The sequence below is a fragment of the Chelon labrosus genome, assembly GCF_963514085.1.
Source record: "Chelon labrosus genome assembly, chromosome: 5".
Taxonomy (NCBI): domain Eukaryota; kingdom Metazoa; phylum Chordata; class Actinopteri; order Mugiliformes; family Mugilidae; genus Chelon; species Chelon labrosus.
This window is the reverse complement of record NC_140341.1, coordinates 17,994,662-18,017,065: the sequence shown is the minus strand read 5'-3', so window position 1 is coordinate 18,017,065 and position 22,404 is coordinate 17,994,662. Positions and strand designations below refer to the sequence as shown.

Below are 22,404 nucleotides of genomic sequence, written 5' to 3'. Positions count from 1 at the left end.
CTGACAATCAATATAATATAATATCCATTGTATGTTTACAAAGATAGATTTTATGTAGACATTTGTGAACTAAAGTGCAAAGCAGTGAAATTTAACTTTTCTTTTAATTGAAGCACATATGGAAAAAGAAATAAAAGTGTTCATTAGCAAGTGAGCCGCTTGTATTATTGGGCATGGCGCTTTGATCAATAATGGTCTGTGCAGACCACAATGGATATAGCCATTAGAATGCTATAGCAGTATATCCCAGAGGGTCCATATTCCACTGTCTTCCTCTAATAGGTTTTTTAGATGCATTCTTTGAAAGTGCAACAACACATGCAGTATTTATTGCTCTTTCCTAAGTAGCATACAACACCTCAATTGTCTAACACTATTAGTGTTATCTGAAATCTAATTTATTTCATAATAAAAATGGACAAAGAAGTAACAAGTATTCATACGTGAGTATTGTTTATCGTGTGTATATTCTCGTAAAGAAAATAAACTCTGACAATATGAGTTCAAAACTGTAAGCACAATGGTGTGGTAGGACACACAGGCATTCCCCATTGCTGCACATACACAGAGCTCGATAGCAACCTGATTTACTCTTCCATTGATGTGTGCTGTAGAGAGTAATGATTATGTGCCAGAGTTAGTGCTAAACAGTATCTGACAAGGCATGGAAAGGTCTCTCATGGAACAGTTGCACCCGTGGCTGCTCCTGCCATGGACACTGTAGACATCATACCTCACAGTCAATGCACGGGGTTGCATAACATTGGGTGACCAATTACTATTGGCTGGATAGAAATATGTTTCCACTGCATGCAGTAAACTACGTAAAGACGTGTTAATGACCGGGAATTTGCTGTTTTGTTGAGATAATATCACTTCTATCACACAACAACGACAAAAAGTTATGGCGCTGGTTGGATCTTTAAAAGTCTTTTGTCAGCTGGTGGTAAATTGTGTAGGAAACAGAAGGCAAGCCTGACAAAATTCCAACCACAGCAATCCAGTCCACGTGAGCGCAATGTAAGCCACTGGGCTCACATCATTTGCATTTATTCAAAGTATGCTAAACTTATTTTAACCTTTGACATGCAATTTTTTCTTCTCCTTGCTTCAGATGCATCAGGGATGGGGGTGGTGGGTATTGATTTATTGAAAAAAAAATTAAGATTGCACATTTAAAATGTCACAGTTGTGCTATATGTTTTGACAAACAACGTCCTCACATTTATTTTATTGTGTAATTATTATTATAATTATTTATTCATATTTAATTTGACATGCTATTGCTATCATTTTTAATTGTACATCATCGGCTAATCCGTTATTATTATGATTATTCGGCTAATACTCTTATTATTAGAGAGGCAGAACACAATTAAATTATATTAAAAGGATGAGTGCGCCGCCTAGAGGTAAGAAAGGGTCACAAGCGTAAAGTCAGCGTAAATTTAGTGTGCTTTTCCCTGAGGTTAGTCTGTCAGGCATCAAACCAGACTGAGTAATAATACTATTTTTGCCACTCATTTGCCTTGCAGACTTAAACAAGCGCACATTGTGAAGATCTTAAAATTGTATCAACCATGTTATGCTTTTAATCTGATATTAATTCGAAAAGATCAGTAACACACAAGTCCGGAAGGGAGGTATGACCTGAGAGTAAATACTCAGGGAAAATCAATGCTCACTGAAAAATCGGTTCCTAAGTTACCAGGCAACGCTAAAGGAGTTAGTGCAAGATGGCGAAAAGACAGCAAAAACTACAATAAAATCGCCCTTTTCCATAATTTCTGCATAGACAGGGAAATATCGACAGTTTTTTTTTGTTTTTTTATTCAGGTCAGCTTGTAGAAAGTGTTTCAGCCAAAATGGAGGATGAAGAGACAGTACTGGTAAGCGAGCATGATTAATAACAGAGTACCCCGGGCTCCAGACGAAAGCGAAGGATACGGAGACGCGAAAATAGTGCAAAGAAGTATGCTAGTTACCTCTAAATAGAGAGAACGAGTTGTGAGTTTAAAGCGTCTGAAACGTTTAGCTAACAGTAGTGGTTTTCGCCGCGACGACGAAATATATCTCCTGTCCTTGTTGACGTTAAGCTAACCGGCTAACTGATATTGTGGCTCTAAACGTCTCTTTTAAATTATGTTTCCGCACTGCGTTGCGTTCATTAAGCGCATGATAATGTTTTCTTGCAGGCTTTTATCAAGTACTACTGCTATGAAAAGTACTTCAGTCACGCTGTGACCGCCGCAGCTACTGCTCAAAGGAAATTCAGCAATGATCCTATCTACAGTTTCTTCCACGCATACGGTACCCTTATGCAAGGTGAGCTTATACTCGATCAAATGCAATGCACTTTTCTTTTAAGACTATTGTCGTCTTTTAATGCACCCACTTCTGCTATTATCTTATTTTAGATCAAATTCAAGAAGCCACGGCAGAATTTGACACACTGAGAGACAACCGTGATTTGTCTCTGTGCACGTTAATGGCCCTTGTCTACGCGGAGAAAAAGAAAACAAACCCAGGTAAGCCGTCAGACTCCATTTATCCATGCCATGCATGCTCAGACTCTTTTAATGGATATGACACACGTTTTCTTTCTAATCACAGACAGAGAAATTATTCAAGAACTCGATTCAAAGGTCAAAGAGGATCGTAAAAGTGCTCCTCCCAAGAGTCTGTACCATGCTGGCACCTTTCTCTGGCTATTGGGCCGAAATGATAAGGCAAGGGAGTACACAGAGAGAATGATCAAACTCTCCAATGGCTCTAGAGAGGTGAGATTTGTATTTTTTGTCAGGTAATTGAAAAATGCATCTCTGTTGTCTGCATGAAAAGTCTTGAAGTGAGTGTAATGATAAGAGTGTGGACCGATATTTTCAGGGGATAATCCTGAAGGCCTGGATAGATGTGACATCGGGTAAAGACGCGCACGCCAGGAAGGCTGGAAAGTACTTTGACGAGGGACTGAAAGAAAGATCAGATGTTTTCGCCCTGATGGGAAAGGTGACATGGGAAATACAGCTCTGTGTTGCCACAGCTGAAGATGTTATGATGCTATCATTTTTCATATTTTCTACAGATCCTAGAGTTCTTCTTGTGTCTCTAGGTATCGCAGTGGTGATATATCTTTACAGTTTAGTTCTCCTATTTAATTCACAAGTATTGTACAGTTATTTTGGATGATTCATTCTTAGTGTTAGTAATTTGCTTTTATTAAAATCTGCACAAGACGTACTCCTCCAGTGATGTTTTTTTTTGTTCTAGGCACAATACTATGAGTATCGTCAGAACTACTCTGGAGCATTGGAGATGGTTAATCAAGTCATTGCGAGTTTCCCTGGCTTCATACCGGCTCTTATCAAGAAAATGAAACTGTTGCTGACCCTTCAAGACTGGGAGCAAACCACTGATGCAGCACACAGGTAGTTTTTGTTTCTCTTTATCCAACGCTATTTGAGTTCACTTCCCCGGATTCAATAAACTTAAAGGAAACAATGTTTTCTGTGATCAGAAAGTATGAAACCATTCCTAATCACCACCAGGCATTTGAGAAAAAAAAACACAGTCTGCCTTTACAAATGGCCCAGCATTCAAGTGCAAATGAAACACCAATGTGATGCCTCAAACCAGTGCATACTGACTAAGCAATTGTTTGTGCTGGCCCTTCTGGACCCCAGCCAGCGCCTGACAGCATAAACAGGCCTTTGAGCCAGAGTGGTGCAATCACGTACAATTCCAAGGCGTTGCATGAACAGGAGGAAGAGCGTTTACTTAGGTTGCACCAAGTTCAGAACCTCTGTGGTGCCCTCACTGTGATGCTGAGAAGTGGGAGGGGTGGATGCAGCAAACAGTATTCTTTACATCCTTCGGCTGCCTTCAGAGTTCCTTTTAGTTTTAATGTTATTTGTCTGGCAGCTCAACACAGTGCTGCAGCAGTATCAGATATTCTATTAGTATCAATACGAGAAATCCAAGCTGATGAAGTGTAGGAGATGGACTTTATTCACAGCTCCTTGTGTCATGTTTCAGGCTTTTACAGAAAGATAAAAATAACCTGGAGGCACTACGGATGTTAGCACTACATTCTTTATGTAGAGACGGCGATGTTACAGAGGTAAAGTTTGCACATTTACACATGCTCATACTTTGAATTCATAAGAAATCTAAAAAATAATCACAAATCCAAACAAAATTGTTAATAAATACATTCATGATGGAGCTGTAGCATTGTACTCATCAGTTATGTTTTTAAATCTCCTTATGCAGTCGGTAAAACAGCTGTCAAACCTCACCAGCAGTTTGGATATTCTGGAGCCACACAACCCTGAACTTTACTACAGAATGTCTTTAGCCTTCACTCGTGTTGTAAGACAATTTTCAGTATTCTTTCTAAATTCCTAACACCTGTCCTCTTTAATTCTGAAGAGTTTTTTTGACTTGCCCAGAATTACAGTGTTTCCTGTTTTTCTTTTCTTACAGTGTGGACGGAATGAGAAAGTAATTGAGCAGACATTCAGAATGGTGGAAAGAGCCTTTTCTTTGGCATCAGGAGACTCTGATTTAGCCACAGAGTTAGGCTACCAGATGGCGCTTCAGGGCAGAATCAAAGAGGCTATGAAGTGGTACAAGACCGCTATTACCAACAGGGATCAGACTAGTGTTTCAGCTTTGACTGGTAACATGTTTCAAATGATTATATTTTGGGTCTATACATATTTTTTCAAGAAACCTTCAGACATAATATTTTTTTTCCCCACAATGCAGGTATAATTCGATGCCAGCTTATAGAGGGACATCTTGACGATGCAGAACAACAGTTGGAGTTTCTTACAGAGATCCAGCAATCTATTGGAAAATCAGGGGTAACATCTTTTAATAGGAATATACTAGAGGAGAAGGCTTATCATAATCTATCATTAGGCAAGAGCTTCTGCTCATGTGTGTCTCTAGTATTTTCATTCATTCACACATTCAGATTTTCATCCTGCGTGACATTTTGTTTTGTTGATGGTTCTTCTAGTAGATCTGGTGAAGAATGCACTTCCTCACTTCTACTTCACTGTACCCTATTTTTAAGATATAATTTTTCTTCTTCTTCTTCTATTAGTTCATTCCATTCTTTTTTTGTTTTATCTTAATAGGAACTTCTGTATCTTCGTGCTGTGCTGGGAGCGAAAAAGCACCGGTCCCAAGAAGAAGTGACCAACCTGCTGAACGATGCCGTGGACACACACTTCTCCTCGCTGCAGGGTCTGCCTCTGGGGGTGGAATACCTAGAGAAGCTGAATCCTGACTTCCTATTGGAGATTGTCAAAGAGTATCTTGCACTGTGTCCTGCTAAGGTATAACTTGAGGAATCATCAATGGCAGGGTGTCTGTTTGTTCTTCAGATATTTATGTAAACTGTGGGCCTTAAATCTGGGCAGTGCAGGAGAACCTCAGTCAGTTATGTATTTATTTCTACTATTGACAGTGTTTTATATTTTACAGATTTCTTGATGTGTACTTTACCTTCTTGTTTTAAAACTGGTCATAAAATCCCCATTAAATAACACTTGCGCTCTGCTTGTTTTAGCCTCCTGCCCAGGGTCAGCCTCCTGCACCTCAGCTCCAGCACTGTGCCACATTGCTGGACACTGTGGTCAAGATTGTGCCAGGTCTCCTTCAGGCAGTCTTCCTGCTAGCCAAAGTCAGATATCAGTCTGGTGAGTACTGACAGATATTTAGATTAAAGAAGCAAATGCATTTTTTTTTTCTGTGCATGGCATTTTTAACAGCTTTGCTTCTATGTTCATTCAGGTGACATTGACGCTGCTCAGAGCAGTCTGAACCACTGCCTGGAACAGTGTCCTTCTCACGCAGATGCTCATCTGCTAATGGCACAGATCCATCTGTTGCAGGGTAATGTGACGTTGTGTTCCCAGTCTCTTGAACTCTGCCTCAGCCATAACTTTGAGGTAAAAACACCATCAACATGACAGTATATTTTCAAATCTATTAAGATTTTATGCTTTCTTATTTTGCCCACTGGAAATTGTGGCGAATTGAGAAGGCTGCTCTGCATCAGTAACATTGAGTATTAGTTATATGTATTGTTGCAATATAGCAGAAGATGTGGATAAAAGGAAGTTCTATCCAGGAAATATACTCCACAGAAGATTACATAGACAGGTTTAGGCTCATTTCAAACTGCACTGGTTTGAGACAAAGTGCAGTACAGAATCAGTGTCTGCAGTGAGAGTTCAGCTGAGTCAGACTGACATCCTGTGGTGAATGTTATTTTACGCTTGAATCAAGAACTCTGTCAGAGGTTTGTCCACAGGGGGACTTGGTCTGATGACTTGAAAACTGATGACTTGTTGTCCAATCCAGATTCGAGACCATCCACTGTATCACCTGATCAATGCTCAGGCTAAGAAGAAAACGGGTGAGCTCACGGAGGCTATTCAGACTTTGCAGATGGCCATGAGTCTTCCAGGTGTCCGCAGAGCTGGATCGTCATCCAAGTCCAAGAACAAGAAGACTGAACTGAGCTCTGCTGACTGTGTCTCTTTGTTCTTGGAATTAGCTGAGGCCCTGTGGCTCAATGGAGAGCAGGTAAAATAGCGAAACTTGACTCAACAAGACTAGAACATGATACCTTTTCTCGTTCATTTAGGTTCCCAAACACTGTATATCCAACCTGGAGGAGTATAAACTTACAAATGGATTTAATATTTCAGCATGAAGCAGCAAAGGTGATGCAGGATGCCATCAATGAGTTCTCTGGAACGCCCGAGGAGCTGCGTGTCACTATTGCTAACGCGGACCTGGCTCTGCTGCGTGGAGATACCGAGCTGGCACTGAATATGCTCAGAAACATTACCCCCGAGCAGCCCTATTACATCCAAGCCAAAGAGAAAATGGCAGACATATATCTGAACCACAGAAAAGAGAAACGTCTGTATGCAAGCTGTTACAGGTGAGCAGTAAATGTGGATTTAAATGAACAAAAAAGCATTCTGAAATCAACGCGACTAGCTGAAAATATGAATTTGTTCCGAAACCTGATGCACTGCAAATGTTTATCTGAACAGAAATGGCTGAAAGTTGAATAAATACACAACGCGAGAATATCCTGCCATAGTGCACCCACATGTTTTGCAGTTAAATCTGTAGCAGAACTTAGGAGACCACAAGCTGAAAATAAATTAAATAAAAGCTTAACCGAAGCCATTCATGCACTTGAGAGGAAATGTACTCCAGTTGCCTCGAGTCTTCCTCTGGTCTCTGATGCTACTTCTCATTGACAGCTTGGTAAAGTATGACTGAACCACAGACTAGCAGAGACATATGTCTGCATAATGAAGTACACCATATGTGATCTGATACCGTCTTTTTCTGCAGAGAAATGGTGGAGAAGCTGCCCAGCACTCACACATATCTCTTACTCGGCGATGCCTACATGAACATTCAAGAAGTAGGTGGAAGATGTGATTCAGCTGTGACATATTTTCCTTTTCCGACTTGTTTGTTTGATTTGGCAGTCTTAGTATGGCTTTCAAGGTACCATTTGTTTCAAGTTTATTATCCTACCAAATCACCTTTTTATTTCAGAAAAGCTATTGAAATCTGTTATAAAATTGCTAAACTGAAGGAATAATGAAAACACATAATGCAATCACTGAGTTTTATTATGCGTCCGCATTCCCGTTTTTGCTGTTCATGTGAAGGAGCCTTGAAGTTTTTAGATATTGTTTTTTGATGTTCTGTATTGAAGGCCTGCACCAAGCTCTTATCTTGATTGGTGTCTCAAAGGAACAGGACATCCTTGCACTCCCCAATTTGCTGCATGAAAGCAGCATGGTAAAACACAGTGGATGTAGTTTGTGTGAATCATGGAAAATCTAGAAAATATACTTTGACTGAAAGGGCAAAACTCTCCTAAGTGGAAATAAATTTTAAGTTGGAACCTGAAAAAAGACCTATGTTTACCATAACATTGTTACAGCTGCACAATGACCCTGGTTTTTCTAATCAGAAAGCATGCATCTCAGAGACGGTTCTCAGCACTCTCACTCAACATTAAGTACGGAAATGTACTTCCTCTCTTCATGGAGTTATAAATTATTTATTTAAATAATTTAGCATTTTAAAACCTTCACAGCAGTTCACAAGGGATGACGAGCAGCACAGGAAGTGATTATTTAGTCGTCTCATCTCTCTACTTGGAGAGGAAATATCTGCTGGACCTGCAGTTTTGAAACACTGGTTAACAGGAGCGGGATATATTCAGGTTAAACTAAAAGAGTTTCATCCTATAGTTCTTGCTAATGGCAGACTGCAGATAGTGGAGTCGGTTTCAGATAAATCATTAAATCAAAGACAAGTAGGTAGTATAACCTGCATGATTTTATAGACAGCAGCCCAGTTCTCCGGATGTGAGTCATGTTGACACATACTTTGGTTGGGATGATAGGCCAGATAGGTAAAACATTTTATCTTCTTCCTGCCTCCCCAGCAGCTCTTACTTTAAAGCATGAAACAGACGTCTGTCTGTTTACCACATGTCCACAACTATTTATAATATTTACAAAAACTTGAAACAAACTGTGACGCAACATTTCATCATGTGTGTTTTTCCTCAGCCAGAAAAGGCCATTGAGGTTTATGAGCAAGCTCTGAAGAAAAACCCCAAAGATGGTGCATTAGCCAGCAAGATTGGGAAAGCTCTGGTCAAGACTCATAATTACGTCAAGGTTTGCGTCGTACTGTTTTTTAAAGATGACGCAGTTGCCACGCAGAGAAGCTCGTGTTAACCCAACATTGCTGTGACGCAGGCTATAAATTACTATGAAGCAGCCCTGAAGACTGAGCAGCAGAGCTTCCTGCGCTATGACCTGGCTGAGCTCCTGATGAAGATGAAGCAGTATGAGCGCTGTGAAAGAGTCCTCCATGAAGCTCTGGCCCACGAGCCAGGTACTGAAAACGACTCGGTATTTCATACACAGAGAACGCCACAGTAAATAAGATCATAAGATAGCGTGTCCGAGTAACAGTTTGCATGGTTACAGAACGGATGTTACAGTATATACAACTTGATGCAAATTAAATATTTGCAAATACTAACCGCGGTAATCCAACACTGCTTGGATTTGTGGACCAAAATCATATCAACTCCCTACTATGTTTTTGAGAAAGTTATTTACTGATTGTTGTTGATTGTGTTGCTCTGTTTTTACATTTTTTCTACCCAGTGAATGAACTTCCTGCACTCTCAGATGATTGCCGTTATCTTGTGCTGTTGGCAAAGATCCAAAATAAAGTTGACAAAAATGAGGACGCTTTGCTTTCCCTGCAGAGAGTAAGATGTTTGAGTTTTTTCACTATTGGAACATCTGTTCACGTTGTTTTTTTTGTCAAATACGTTTCTTATTTCTGAACACTACTTACTAGTTTCCCTAAAAACAGACATGTGGTAACATGAAATTAGTCTTCTTCTGCATTTTTTTTAAAATAGAAATGTTGTTATTTGTGTAACTGGGAAGTGTATTTGCTTGTTTATAGGCGCGAGATGTGCAGGCCAAGGTGCTGAAGCGGGTGCAGTTGGAGCAGCCTGACGCTGTCCCCATGCAGAGGCAACTTGCCGCTGAGATCTGTGCTGAGATAGCCAAACACTACACAAGTCAGAGGGGCTATGAGAGAGCAGTCAAATTCTACAAAGAAGCTCTTGTGTATTGTGAGACAGATCGCAAGGTCCGTGCAGCCGAATCAAAAACGTTCTGTGTACTTACTGCAGCTGCGGTTAACAAGCATCTGTGTCTTTTTGAGTCTCATCCCTGTGTTTTCAAAATGTTCTGATCTTAGATGTTGATCGTTTGATTTAAGTAGAAGGTCTGATTTATCTACTATCTGCATCATTGTACCAAGAATGCTGTCATATCATCTTCAGTCAAATGAATTCCCTCCTCGTTCCTAGGTGATGCTGGAGCTGGCACGGTTGTACCTGACCCTAGACGAGGCTGATGCATGCCAGGAGCAATGCAGCATCATTTTGAAGAATGACCAGTTTAATGAAGACGCAACTCTGGTTTGTTTAATTCCGCTAAAACAATTCTCACCTTTTTTTTTTTTCAAACAAATATGACAAACTAATTTCTTAAATTTGCTTGTCCCTAGATGATGGCCGACATTATGTTTAGGAAGCACGAATATAAACAAGCAGTTTTCCATTTTCAGCAACTCCTGGAGCACAAGCCAGGTGCAGTTTTTTGGCCACATTTCTCCATTTTTAATAATGAATGTAAATGTTGATTATTTTATTGCCTGTTGTTTTCAGACAACTACCCGACTCTGTCACGTCTTATTGACTTGTTGAGGAGGGCCGGGAAGTTGGAAGAGGTCCCTAAATTTCTTGAGATGGCAGAAAAACATTCTACCAGAACTAAATTTGACGCTGGCTTTAACTACTGCAGAGGGCTTTATCTTTGGTAAGTTGACAGAGCCTCTGGCCAAGATTATAGGGATACTTGTTTCAAGATTATTGACTAAACTTGTGTTTCCTGCTCAGGTACACGGGAGAACCTAATGAGGCTCTTGGACACTTTAACATGGCACGGAAAGACAACGACTGGGGCCAAAACGCAGTGTATAACATGATAGAAATCTATCTAAACCCAGACAATGACATAATAGGAGGAGAAGCATTTGAGACCTTAGAAGGTGAAATTGGGTGAGTGGACTTTAGGTTCTTTACTTGAAAACTCACATCTCACAGACTTGCCTCTAATGCTGTACTCATACTTTGTCACTCTTCAGGAACTCCACAGAGAAGCAGGAGTCAGAGCAGCTTGCGGTACTAACAGCCGAGAAGCTGCTTAAGGAGTTAAAGCCACAGACGGCAGGCGGACACATACAGCTCCGCATCCTGGAGAACTACTGCTTTCTGGCGACCAAACAGAAGGCCAATGTAGAGAAAGCCCTCGCTGTTTTCACAGAGATTGCAAACAATGAGGTAAGTAAACTCCAGATGGTGCACACAAGTTACATCACTCTCTCTTGTGCAAATTTGCCCACACTAGGAGCTGTGCATTACTTCTCTGTCCCTTAATATCAGCAATAGCATTTGGTTCTAAAAGGCACTGTACCACGCTGAAATTGAATATATTGAGATCAGCGTGTATCATCGCTCATAGTTAAGCTTTGTGTTTGTATGGTTTTGGTGTACACAAAAGAAATGGTAGAGTGGCATTGTCAGATTCTTCCTGACTCACCAGAATCCTTTGGTTCAATTCAGAAAGACCACGTGCCAGCACTGTTGGCCATGGCAACAGCTTACATGATGCTGAAACAAACTCCTCGAGCCCGGAACCAGCTCAAGCGCATCGCTAAGATGAACTGGAGCATCATTGACGCCGATGAGTTTGAGAAGAGCTGGCTGCTACTGGCAGACATCTACATCCACTCCGGGAAGTACGACATGGCCGTTGACCTGTTAGAGAGATGCCTCAATCATAACAAGGTCAGCCAGAAAATATTTTAGTGGCTGAAATATGAACTCAAAACAGTTCAGTATATTCACACATACACATATTATTTTTTGTAGCGTGCAGATGCTAACAGATTTTTGTTTTCTTTTTCCAGTCATGCTGTAAAGCTTATGAATATCGGGGATACATAATGGAAAAGGAGCAGTCATTCCGTGATGCAGCACTCCACTATGAAATGGCCTGGAAATATGGAAATCGGACTAACCCGACCATTGGTATGTCAACCCAAATCACATATCAACTCATTTTATAAGGACTGAAGAGAATTGTTTATCTGACATGTAAACTCTGCTTTTATCTCAGGATACAAGCTCGCTTTCAACTATTTAAAAGCAAAGAGGCATGTTGACGCCATAGATGTGTGTCACAAGGTGAGACGCCTGCAGATGTTTGCCATTTACTATCTACGATGTGTCTCTATCCTGTTAATCCCCTTCATTTCCGTCCTCAGGTTCTGGCTGCTCATCCAAATTATCCAAGAATAAGAAAGGACATCTTGGACAAAGCTCGTGCAGCTCTGAGATCTTAGCGTAGGACCCGGGTTTTTGCGAGCGAGAGAGATGCAGTATGAATTCTTCCGTAATGGAATGGGTTATTGTTTGGATTTTCCTGACAAGTTAAAAATGTGCAGTCATTGCTCTGATTTCTTGGGGAATCCCCTCCAACACATTGCTATGTACATTTTTTTGAGCATATGAATAGTGGTTCCTGGCAATCCGCAGAGAAAACATTGAGGCACCTGCATAATTTTAAGCATTTTTTTCTTTCTTTCCTCACAAAGCCAGACGCTAAACGCCTTTCAAGAGTTTTTTTTTTTTTTGAGAATAAAGAGGAGCTCTTGCAGAAGAACATTCAAAATTTATTTATTAAGAAATGGAAATATCCTTCTTTATCATTTTTTGTCTGGTTAATGTTAATTAATGATTAATATTAAAATCATTGTCTCTTTTGACGGCTCTTATAAATGTACTCTCTTTTGAAAAATAAAGATATTTAGATACTATCAACTGTGGTGATTATTCTGTCTTTTTTTTTTTTTCTTTTTTTTTTTAATTGATGTGTAAATACACCCTCCTGGTTGCGGATGAACACACATTCTGAAAAGACGGTTTACAACATCACTATCCACACATACAAACAGTTACAAGCGTGGCTGGAACTAAATGTCGGACACAGTAAGCATTTTAATGGGCATAATAAAGTGGATGCCTGCCGTGGGTAGGAAGCGGTGTAACACTCAGTCGCTACAGATGGAGTCACTGTGCGAGTCAAAGGCAGGGAGACTTCAAACCGGGCACCAGAGCAGGCTCCCTGCGGGTAAAGAGTCCACGTCTCTGATCCATGAACGCATCCAACTCTTCATGAGCACCGTCCGTTGTTGGAAACCCGGGACATTTCAAGGATTAGACGATCCGCGGAGTGCGGCGGTGGTGAGTGTCAGCTCTTACAACTTTTATCACTGAAAACGAAAGCTCACATTAATTATCCGCCTGTTCGCTGGAAGGACGCGTAACGTTTCCAAATTCCAAATTGGACCATGTGGGTTTTTCATTTGTGTTCATAAGTTTATGTGGAGGATGTGATTTTTTTTTCTCTCAGAGACCTGATTAGATGTGGTGGGGTATGTCGCGTTCCTGCTTCATTTGTAACCCAGCAACTGTCCCAGTGAATGACCAGTTGAACAAATCCTATTAATGACACCATTATTGGCTGAGCAACTCCTGAGAGAACACTCTCCAACAGCCTACACGGCGAACTAACCGCAGAACCTGTTTACCAAGAGTTTAATTCAGAAGGGATTATTATTTTTTTTTTTTTTTCAACTTTTTAAATGTTCTGAATTTATGTTAGTATCGTCACATAATCGTAATGGCCGCTTCTTCTCATTCATGTTCCAGGTATGGCTTTTGACTGTGGATGTGTAATTTTGACGCGCAGGAGTCTCCTCCTAACTCTCGTCTGCGCAAGCGCAGCAGCGCGTCACCGTCCTCTACCTGTGAGGAGCACACCTGGATCCAACGAGACGGAAGCTTAGTGCGATCGGAGTACCGAGCAAATCTTTTTTTTTTTTTTTTTTTTTTATTCTTTATGTATTTATTTTTTTTGCCTCCGCGAAAAGTTGCTTTTGGAGTTCGAGCAACGAACAGACGGTATCCAGTTGAAGCAGGGTGCCATTCGATTAATTCAAAGGACTTTGTCAACTTTAACCTGTAGTTCAGCGACTCATGGTACGTGGTCTTTTCTCTGAAGGAATCCGGAATCGAGGTTGTCTGCTGATTTCAAAAGGCGATTTGAAATATGTGATTTATAGATTGCAGCAGAGGGCTTTAAACTTCCCTGAGAACTTCCGCAAACTTTTATTATACGTTACAATATATTTTTGAATGTAGTGACCTAGAGAGCAAAGTATAACAGTGTCCCTTGTGTTTTTTTCTTAAACCTAAGTGTCTCAAATTTTATAATCACTTCAATATTGGGTTTTAATCATCATTAAACATTAGAATATTTTTGTTTTTTACAGCTGAGCCTCAGTCCTAAGTCAGCCTTCTCTCCATTCAAGAAGAATGACAGTTCTTCGCAGAGTGCTCCGAAGGCGATTGCACCCACTTAAACTGGTGATAGTTGCCCTTGTCTTTGTCACGTTTGTGTTCTTGATACAATGGGAAGTGGGGAGCCAAAACCAACCGGAGGACCCGTGGCTGAAGGAGATGGCAGTGAAGCGGGATTCCATGCTGGGCATGGTGATGGGAGCTGTCAATAACTTCAGAGATGTGATGCCAAAGATGCAGATCAGAGCCCCCGTGCGCCAGCAGGACAAAGCGGACGGCGTGTCCTGTCTGCCGGGTCACTACACCGCTGCTGAGCTCAGGCCAGCTCTGGAGAGGCCGCCCCAGAGCCCCAGAGCCCCAGGAGCTGCTGGGAAACCTTACAACACAGACTCACTGAGCCCCGAAGAGCAGAAGGAGAAGGAGAGGGGTGAAGAGAAACACTGCTTTAACTTATATGCAAGTGACCGCATCTCTTTAAGCAGAGACCTGGGTGCAGACACAAGGCCACCAGAGTATGTACAGTCTCTATACTTTCAATATTCAATATGATTTTGATTTAAAAATATATATGTAATTGCACCACCTAGTGGATGCCAGTGCAGATTTAGTGCTGTAAGCATTACTCACTGTTACTGCATCAATTGATGTCTTGGTCTAAAACACAGGTTAAAGTGGCACTCTGAAACACACACGTGTATATTATTGTAATGTAGGTGAAGTGGTGCAACTCTGACCATGTAACCCAAACAGATTTGTCATATTTTCTTTTTGAGACCAAGGAAAAGAAACCTCAGAGATGATTGCTCTGACTGAGACTTTGTTTCAGCATGCCTGCCCAATTATTGTGGCCATATTTGGGGAGAAGCACAGTTTTGTTTGGCAAATTACAGTACATCCAAGTGCATGGTCGTCCAAGTACACGTCAGTATATAGTCAGGACACAGCACAGACATTATGCTCGTCCATGTACTGGCTGAAGTCTCAAAGTCTCTCCCACTCTAATATGGCAGGTATTTCAAAGGCCGCCACACATGCAGTGTCACAGCTGAAATGGACTCCCCACAAGGGAAAGCCTGCAGATGTAATGACTAGACTATTGTGCTGCTCAGGAACTACACAGGATAGTCAGATCTTTGTGCTCTTTTCCCTTCTTGATTCAGATGTATTGAGCAAACCTTCAAGCGGTGCCCCCCCTTGCCGACCACCAGCGTGATAATTGTGTTTCACAATGAGGCTTGGAGCACTCTGCTAAGAACAGTATACAGTGTCCTGCACACCTCCCCTGCTATTCTCCTCAAGGAGATCATCCTGGTGGACGACGCCAGCGTGGATGGTAAAACTCAATAGGGTCCTTCAGGACCGCCCTGCTCACTTTTGGGTTTGATTTCATGCAGCATGTTGGGTGGGCAGCTCTTTGTGTGCCACGATACATGCAGAGAGGAGCTCCCTGCAACGTCTGTGGCCCATGAAGTGGGTTACAACAGGAAGCGAAGGGGCTGCTAGTGAATACTTTCCTAAGAGGAATTAGCAGTGGTTGTGCTTAGAGATGAGTCAGAGTTAACTCTCGTAAATAGATTAGGGAGGAGAGAAAATGCTGGAGAGGGCAGAGGTTTATGGGAATGCAGTCCACCTGACACATAAAACTCCATGATTTGTTGGGAACTGGCCACAGATAGAGCTCTGCTGTACAACAGATCTCCTGAGAGCCAGTCCTGTTGAAGTTGGAAGGGCAGCTTTGTCCTCTTTTGTTTATCTGAGTCCTTGATTTCTAGCAAAAGTGTCTTTAGACTTCCCCTGTGTCTCTGTCTAATGGATATCCCATACTTTCAGATGTGCTGAAGGATGAGCTGGATGAGTATTTGAAGCGGCTGAACATTGTGCGAGTGGTCCGCCAGCGAGAGAGGAAAGGGCTCATAACTGCTCGGCTTCTGGGTGCCTCCGTGGCCACCGGTGACACGCTCACCTTTCTGGACGCCCATTGTTAGTGAACAAGCCTGATGTCACTGACACGTTAAAACCATTTGCCACACCCTCCCAGTTTTATGATATTTGCTCTTCTGAAAGCTAAGACATGCCAGTGGCTGTTGTTGAGAAATGAGCTGTGATGCAGTGTCCTATTTGCATTTATTAACAGGTGAATGCTTTAATGGATGGCTGGAGCCTCTGCTGGCAAGGATAGCCGAGAACTACACTGCAGTAGTGAGTCCTGATATAACCACTATCGACCTCAATACGTTTGAGTTTATGAAACCGTCGCCATATGGCCAGAACCACAATCGGGGCAACTTTGACTGGGGTCTTTCTTTTGGCTGGGAGAGTCTACCAGACCAGGAGAAACGCAGGAGGAAGGATGAAACATATCCTATTAAGTAAGCAAAATAATTGTGCTTGAAGATGGAATATCAGCTAATTATGGTGTCAAGCTTTTAAAACCTGCAATGGAATTTATCCTCAGGACTCCCACATTTGCTGGCGGGCTCTTCTCCATCTCAAAGGACTACTTCTACCATATCGGAAGCTATGATGAAGAAATGGAAATCTGGGGTGGCGAGAATATTGAGATGTCATTTAGGGTGAGACGCCATTTGATATTCCCTGCGTTTGCCATGGGCGTGTCTAACCACGTGTCATTACGCTTCTGTTGCCGCCCATTAACCTGCAGGTGTGGCAGTGCGGCGGACAGCTGGAGATCCTCCCTTGCTCCATCGTTGGTCATGTTTTCCGCACCAAAAGCCCCCACACCTTTCCCAAGGGCACGCAGGTTATTGCTCGCAACCAGGTGCGGCTGGCTGAGGTCTGGATGGATGACTACAAGGAGATCTTCTATCGCCGCAACCAGCAAGCTGCACAGATTTCAAAAGACGTATGTACCGCGTCTGATGCACCTCTGAAATTGTTCTCGTCTGTCTTGTGGTTCTTTCAAGTGTTGAATTCAGAGCATCAGATTGCTCTTTAGCATTGTTTTCTACTTCTCTTGTAGCCGTCTTTAAGGCCACTCATTATCCCCGCTTAGGACAAGTTAGAGCAAATCTGGCTGCATGCAACAAGCATTAAGTCTGATCAAGACTTCCTTAACAGGATCTCCAGGGGAAAGCACAGTGTTGCACTCACCAGGAGAGCCATAACATTTCAGTATTGTAATTCTCGATACGCGAGCTCTGTGGAATTGAAAGACGTGCTTTGAAATGGGGAGGAAAGGGATCAGCTATTAGGGGATGAAAGCTGTTAACCGGCAGAGAAAAAGGGGGCCTAGAGGAAGTCGGCTCTGGTAAATGACACAGTCTCGCAGCACTTCTCAACATGTGGTCCCGTAGGTGCCATAAACATTTCCCTCTGGGCTATATCTCACAGAGCAGGCCAGACCTCTCCCGCTGCCTTCAAACAGACACACTGTCATCGACGGCTTCACAGAATTCGCCGCGGTACCTATCAGCGTGCTCTGGTGTGAGCAGCATCCTCGTCATTACAGAGAGGACCCTCATTATTTAAGAGCATAAGGTGCCCGCAAATCCTTTTAAATGTGCTGTCACACTTCAGTTTGAAAGGAACGGCGATCAAATGCTTGTCTGTAACTAATTTAACAAATGAGCCATCCAAGCGCTGGGACAGAGTCACCAGTTTCAGAAATGTGGTTGTGATAATCAAAGCAGGGATGAACTTTTTTCTTTTGAGGTTATTTTTTTTTAAATTTGTTTTATGTTTTTACTATTATTTTTGCAATTAACTTGTACACCCATCAGGCGTAACATTATGACCACCTTCCTAATATTGTCTAGGTCTCCCTTGTGCCTCCAAAACAGTTGTGACTCATCAGAGAATGGACATGGGCCTTCTGAGGGTGTCCTGTGGCGTCTGGCAACAGGGTGTTGTTAGTGGGGGCCTTTGGGTCCTAAGGGTTGAGGGGAGGGGCCTCTGTGGATCATCCCACAGATACTTGATCAACACCTTGTGCTGTTTTTCGTGTTTTTTGAGTTGCGTGCCTGTGTCAGGCTGCATCCTGCTGGGGGTGGCCGCTGCCATGAAGGAGTGTCATTGCTATGGGGTGGGGGTGCCTGGTCTGGTCTAGGTGGGTGGTACATGTCTAAGTAACATCCACATGAATGCCAGGTCCAAACGTTTCCCAGCAGAACATTGTATTGTCACAAGATGGTCAACGCTTTTCCTCCTCAGCGGTGTTAATGTTGTGGCCGATCAGTGTACATGTATGTAGAGATTTGATTGTTAGTGTGATTCCGCAACGAGCATCAAATGTCATAACCTAGATACTGGCCTCTGTGTTTACTTTGTGCAAACCCATCACCCTCAAGATGAATTGTAATAATTCAAATTATTCAGTTTCCTTGAAGGATTATTAAAGTATTCTGATTACTTCAGTATGAGCTCTACCACTGGGTCTACTGGCTTATAATCACATAACTGCCAAAGTAATTACTTTCCAGCCAGTCTCGGCCATGCAGTTGTTCTAGTTTAGTGTTAATTAGCAAATATTAGCATTCTAACTTGCCAAACTGGTGAACATGGTAAATACTACAATACTAACACCAGCATACTGTGTCAAAGTACAGCACTACGATTCTTGGTTTAATATTAGCAACACATTTTTTGCTGCTCTCATTCATAAAAGTAGAATTTTAAAAGACTTCTTTCCATTCTTCCCGTCATAAAAGAGCATATTCAAAAAAAAAAAAAAAAAAGGCTGACCCAAATCTTTTGTAGTTTAGTCAAATTCACATCCAGCATATTTGCCAAGTGCTTTGAATAAGTGGAGAAAATGCTTTGCCTCCCTGTCTGTCATTGCTGCAACAGAGGACTTTTGGAGACATCTCCAAACGCGTGGACCTCCGAGCACGGCTGCAGTGCAAGAGCTTCTCCTGGTATTTGAACAACGTTTATCCAGAAGTCTTCATGCCCGATCTCAACCCACTGCGCTTTGGCTCGGTACGATCACACACCTCACCACCACACCAGCTCTCCTCTTTCCAAACCTCACAGCTCTGTCTAGCCGCTGTGGGTTTCCACTTAGGATCTCCAGAGGGTATCGAGCAGTTCCAATTTAACACCACTGAAAGCCCTCCAGAGGCTAAAGTTGTTTGAACAGCTTGCACTGGATGTTAGTTTTTCATTTTGTTTCCTCTCGCCGCTTTCTCCTTCCCTTCTCATTTTCTGTAGGTGAAAAATGTGGCCAAGGATTCGTGTCTGGATGCTGGAGAGAACAATGAGGGAGGGAAACAGCTGATCATGTACCCATGTCACGGTTTAGGAGGAAACCAGGTCAGTAAAGGAGACGCACCTTCTCTCTCTTGTTGGCAAAAAAAAACAGGACAAAATCAGTCTTTAACCGCGTACTCTTATGTTTTCTGTGCTCCAGTATTTTGAGTACTCCACGCATTACGAAATTAGACACAACATTCAGAAGGAGCTGTGTTTGCACGGGGCAGTGGCGTCGGTGAAGCTGGTCGACTGCCAGTATAAAGGCAGGAACACGTTCGTCGGAGCAGAGCAAAAGTGGGAACTGAAGGATGTGAGTTTGGTCTTTCAAATTCGTGATAACAGGTGCATGCTTCATCTTTCATTTGTCCGCGAAAGTAATGGTTTCTCTCCTCTTGATATAGAACCAGTTATTCTACATGCCAGGGTGGAACATGTGTCTGAGTGCCCGTCACGAGCATCCTTCTCTGGCACCCTGCAACCCCTCAGACAGATACCAGCACTGGGCCTTTGTCTGAGTGAGCAGAATACCACTTTACAAATAGCCACTGTGTCTGCGTCGGCGTACTAGAACACAAGTATACTATACTGTATGCAGTTGTTTTTTTTGTTCATTCGTTTGTTTTTTAGATTAATGATCACACTGAGTTTTAATTTATTTTTATACATAGAGGAACTGAAGTTCTGCTGCTGCTGGAAATGTGGACTTTGGAAGAAACCACAGGTTGTCACTGCTGGAGCTGAGCAGGGTAGTCTAAGGGACAGTGTTGACAAGTGCCTCTTTTGTGTTAGAGATGTTTTCACCACTCCAAGTCTTGACAACCAAAACGTGCAGTATTGGCCATTTAAAGCCAACAAAGAATATTTTTTAGTGAGGATATACTGTATATGAACAACAAAACAGAGTAGCCTTGTACATTAAGCTGAAAACACACACACAAACAAAACCCTAATGTCGTACACCAAAGAAAGGGCAATGAAGACCTGAAACACTCAAGAATTCTTTCTTGTATTGTCCCTTTTAAATACATGTCCTAGAATGAAAAATCTTTTATTCACTACCACACAGTGCCTTCAATCCAACTTTACTTTTCTGTCGATGCAGAACTTGCGCTTTTACAATACTGTGATTAAGAGGGTAGTAGATACACTTAAATTATTTCCTGAAGTATTTTTTTTATTTTTTTTTCGTCAAACTTTTCCAATATGAGGAGACATCAAGAAGGAAAAATGACTGAATACCAGTTTGGGTCTTTTTTTATGTTGAGGGAAAGCGAGTTGGATCTTAAATCTGAATTATGCACAGGTAGTACAAACACAGTTTACGTTGTATTATTCTTAAAATCTCTTCATTTCCTTTATATATTTTTTTAAATGTATGTTGTGGTGGTTTTAAAAGGGAACTTTCAATTTAAAATTATTGCCCACAAGGAACTCAAATGCCTGAAACTCTCCCTCCACATCTAAGCAGGAGTCCACAGGTGAATTTCTGGTGCAGGCACTAGTGTTTAGACGGATGTGGAATATTGTTAATTAATTTGTCTCTGGGTGAAGAACAGATCGAATGTTTTCCTTCGTTGGAAATCGTAATGAGTGCCTTGGTGTAAAGATGGTGTTATTTTGAGCTCAATAAATTTATATGGGAGCCACTGAGAACCACTTTTGTTTCATTTCCCCCTGCGGCCTGCAGAGGGCGCTTTGCACTCAGAAATGACTCAACTTTAAAACGTTGACTAATGTGCACACTTGCGTTTCAGTAACCAGCACAATGCTGTGACCAGATGTGTTCATAAACATGAGATTATGTCATTAGTGATTTAGGTCACAAAAGAAATTTTAATAAAATTTATTTCAAAATGAAACATCTGAAAATGAAATTGGCTCTATCTACAGTTTGAAACCAAACACATCGAAAAAAAATGGTACCATTTTGTGCAAAACATATGCATTTCACAGAATATGAAATAGAATTAAATAAATCAGGCACATGAAGCTTTACAACTCACAACCAGCATGAAACAAAAGACTATTTTAAGATAGTGAAGCAATTTACTCAATACAGACTTTTAGTAAACCACAATAAATACACATTTCAATATATCATTCATAAGAAATACTGGAAAATAAAAACAAACACAGGATGCCTAAATGGATGCAATGCCATTGCATGTGGCCTCGTCACACTGTACGCTTTGGCACATTTCATCTGCACTAAAGGCTGTGTCGATGCCACTGGTTGCATGAAAATAGTCCGTACACTTCCTTAGTTCCACCAAAACTCTAGCGCTGAACCGTCTGATTACAATGAAGTTGCAGATATTTGCAAGCTCGGGAGAGGGACAAATATCTGTATTCATGCAGGAGCAAAGAGCTGAAGGTAAACAATTCAGCAATGCATTAGTACTATTCACTAAGTTATTGCTGTCCCCCATTGTTCGGCTGTCACTTCAGTTCCCTTGTTGTCGGTGATTTTACAAATATGTCTTATTTACAGATTTTTGGTAATTAATGTTTTCGTATCTGTCTGTTCAGTGATTTCTGATGGCTCAAATGACTCAAGAGTCATATCGTCTGGCTTTTTGACACTGATAAGTAGATTCATCAAGCTTTGATTGTCAACCTTGAACCACTTTACTCCATATACAAATACTAAAGCATACTGTAGCATACTTTTTATGAACTCTGTGGTTCTTAAAATACAAATATTAAGTACTGGGATATTCACTTAAAGTTGCCATGAAATCGAATTCAACGTGCAAGTGTTTTTATAGCATTTTACGAATCACCTGTATGCCTGTTTTGTAGGTGTGTCATTTCCTGGAAAAAGTAAATGTTGATGACTCATCCTACACTGGTGGTTGTAAACAAATTATGTGTCCGGTGTAGAATGGAAAAGCATAATTATGCGGAAACGAAAAGCACATCGTTAGCCGTTTCATGGGAACTTTAAAAGGCTATCTCAGTCCACTTGTCCAGATTTTCTCTAGAGGAGAAAAGCCAGTTAAAAACAAAATCTATTGCACTTAACGCTCCAATAGAATAAATCATCTTTATGCAATCCACATAAATAAATATCTCAGCTGTTAGATAGTAGACTGTAGCTTAGACTGCGT

General features: G+C 41.5%; 2 protein-coding genes across 3 annotated transcripts; both read left to right on the top strand.

The window, feature by feature from the left end:
* Nucleotides 1-1,436: 1,436 nt before the first annotated feature.
* Nucleotides 1,437-12,500, top strand: ttc21b (tetratricopeptide repeat domain 21B). Its single transcript, XM_084544631.1, has 29 exons — nucleotides 1,437-1,889; nucleotides 2,196-2,325; nucleotides 2,418-2,528; nucleotides 2,614-2,780; nucleotides 2,887-3,009; nucleotides 3,271-3,428; nucleotides 4,036-4,120; nucleotides 4,273-4,371; nucleotides 4,486-4,681; nucleotides 4,771-4,868; nucleotides 5,148-5,348; nucleotides 5,582-5,711; nucleotides 5,806-5,963; nucleotides 6,379-6,603; nucleotides 6,729-6,967; nucleotides 7,393-7,465; nucleotides 8,634-8,744; nucleotides 8,826-8,964; nucleotides 9,243-9,349; nucleotides 9,553-9,741; nucleotides 9,965-10,075; nucleotides 10,165-10,246; nucleotides 10,325-10,475; nucleotides 10,556-10,717; nucleotides 10,804-10,999; nucleotides 11,282-11,506; nucleotides 11,629-11,749; nucleotides 11,838-11,905; nucleotides 11,986-12,500. The coding sequence occupies exons 1-29, from the start codon at nucleotides 1,866-1,868 to the stop codon at nucleotides 12,061-12,063; spliced, it is 3,957 nt and encodes a 1,318-aa protein (XP_084400757.1). The 5' UTR covers nucleotides 1,437-1,865; the 3' UTR covers nucleotides 12,064-12,500.
* Nucleotides 12,501-13,559: 1,059 nt separating this feature from the next.
* On the top strand, nucleotides 13,560-21,030 carry galnt3 (UDP-N-acetyl-alpha-D-galactosamine:polypeptide N-acetylgalactosaminyltransferase 3 (GalNAc-T3)). 2 transcript variants are annotated; one of them, XM_084544633.1, is made up of 12 exons: nucleotides 13,560-13,762; nucleotides 14,056-14,595; nucleotides 15,244-15,416; nucleotides 15,914-16,063; nucleotides 16,218-16,452; nucleotides 16,539-16,656; nucleotides 16,746-16,946; nucleotides 18,890-19,021; nucleotides 19,253-19,354; nucleotides 19,452-19,604; nucleotides 19,696-19,809; nucleotides 19,963-21,030. In XM_084544633.1, exons 2-11 carry the CDS (start codon nucleotides 14,099-14,101, stop codon nucleotides 19,807-19,809), a joined length of 1,875 nt encoding a protein of 624 aa, XP_084400759.1. In that variant the 5' UTR covers nucleotides 13,560-13,762; nucleotides 14,056-14,098; the 3' UTR covers nucleotides 19,963-21,030. The 2 variants fall into 2 exon arrangements, with proteins under 2 accessions (XP_084400759.1, XP_084400758.1); XM_084544632.1 differs by having other exon boundaries at nucleotides 14,036-14,595; nucleotides 19,696-21,028.
* The last annotated feature ends 1,374 nt before the right edge of the window (nucleotides 21,031-22,404 follow it).

Excerpts from the sequence above, each read along its gene's own strand:
- ttc21b (XM_084544631.1), top strand. The coding sequence starts at position 1,866 with ATGGAGGATGAAGAGACAGTACTG. Across the intron at positions 5,964-6,378 it reads GCCTCAGCCATAACTTTGAG|ATTCGAGACCATCCACTGTA; the intron begins GTAAAAACACCA and ends TGTCCAATCCAG. Across the intron at positions 11,750-11,837 it reads TCGGACTAACCCGACCATTG|GATACAAGCTCGCTTTCAAC; the intron begins GTATGTCAACCC and ends CTTTTATCTCAG.
- galnt3 (XM_084544633.1), top strand. The coding sequence starts at position 14,099 with ATGACAGTTCTTCGCAGAGTGCTCCGAAGGCGATTGCACCCACTTAAA. Across the intron at positions 16,657-16,745 it reads ATATTGAGATGTCATTTAGG|GTGTGGCAGTGCGGCGGACA; the intron begins GTGAGACGCCAT and ends ATTAACCTGCAG. Across the intron at positions 19,355-19,451 it reads ACGGTTTAGGAGGAAACCAG|TATTTTGAGTACTCCACGCA; the intron begins GTCAGTAAAGGA and ends TCTGTGCTCCAG.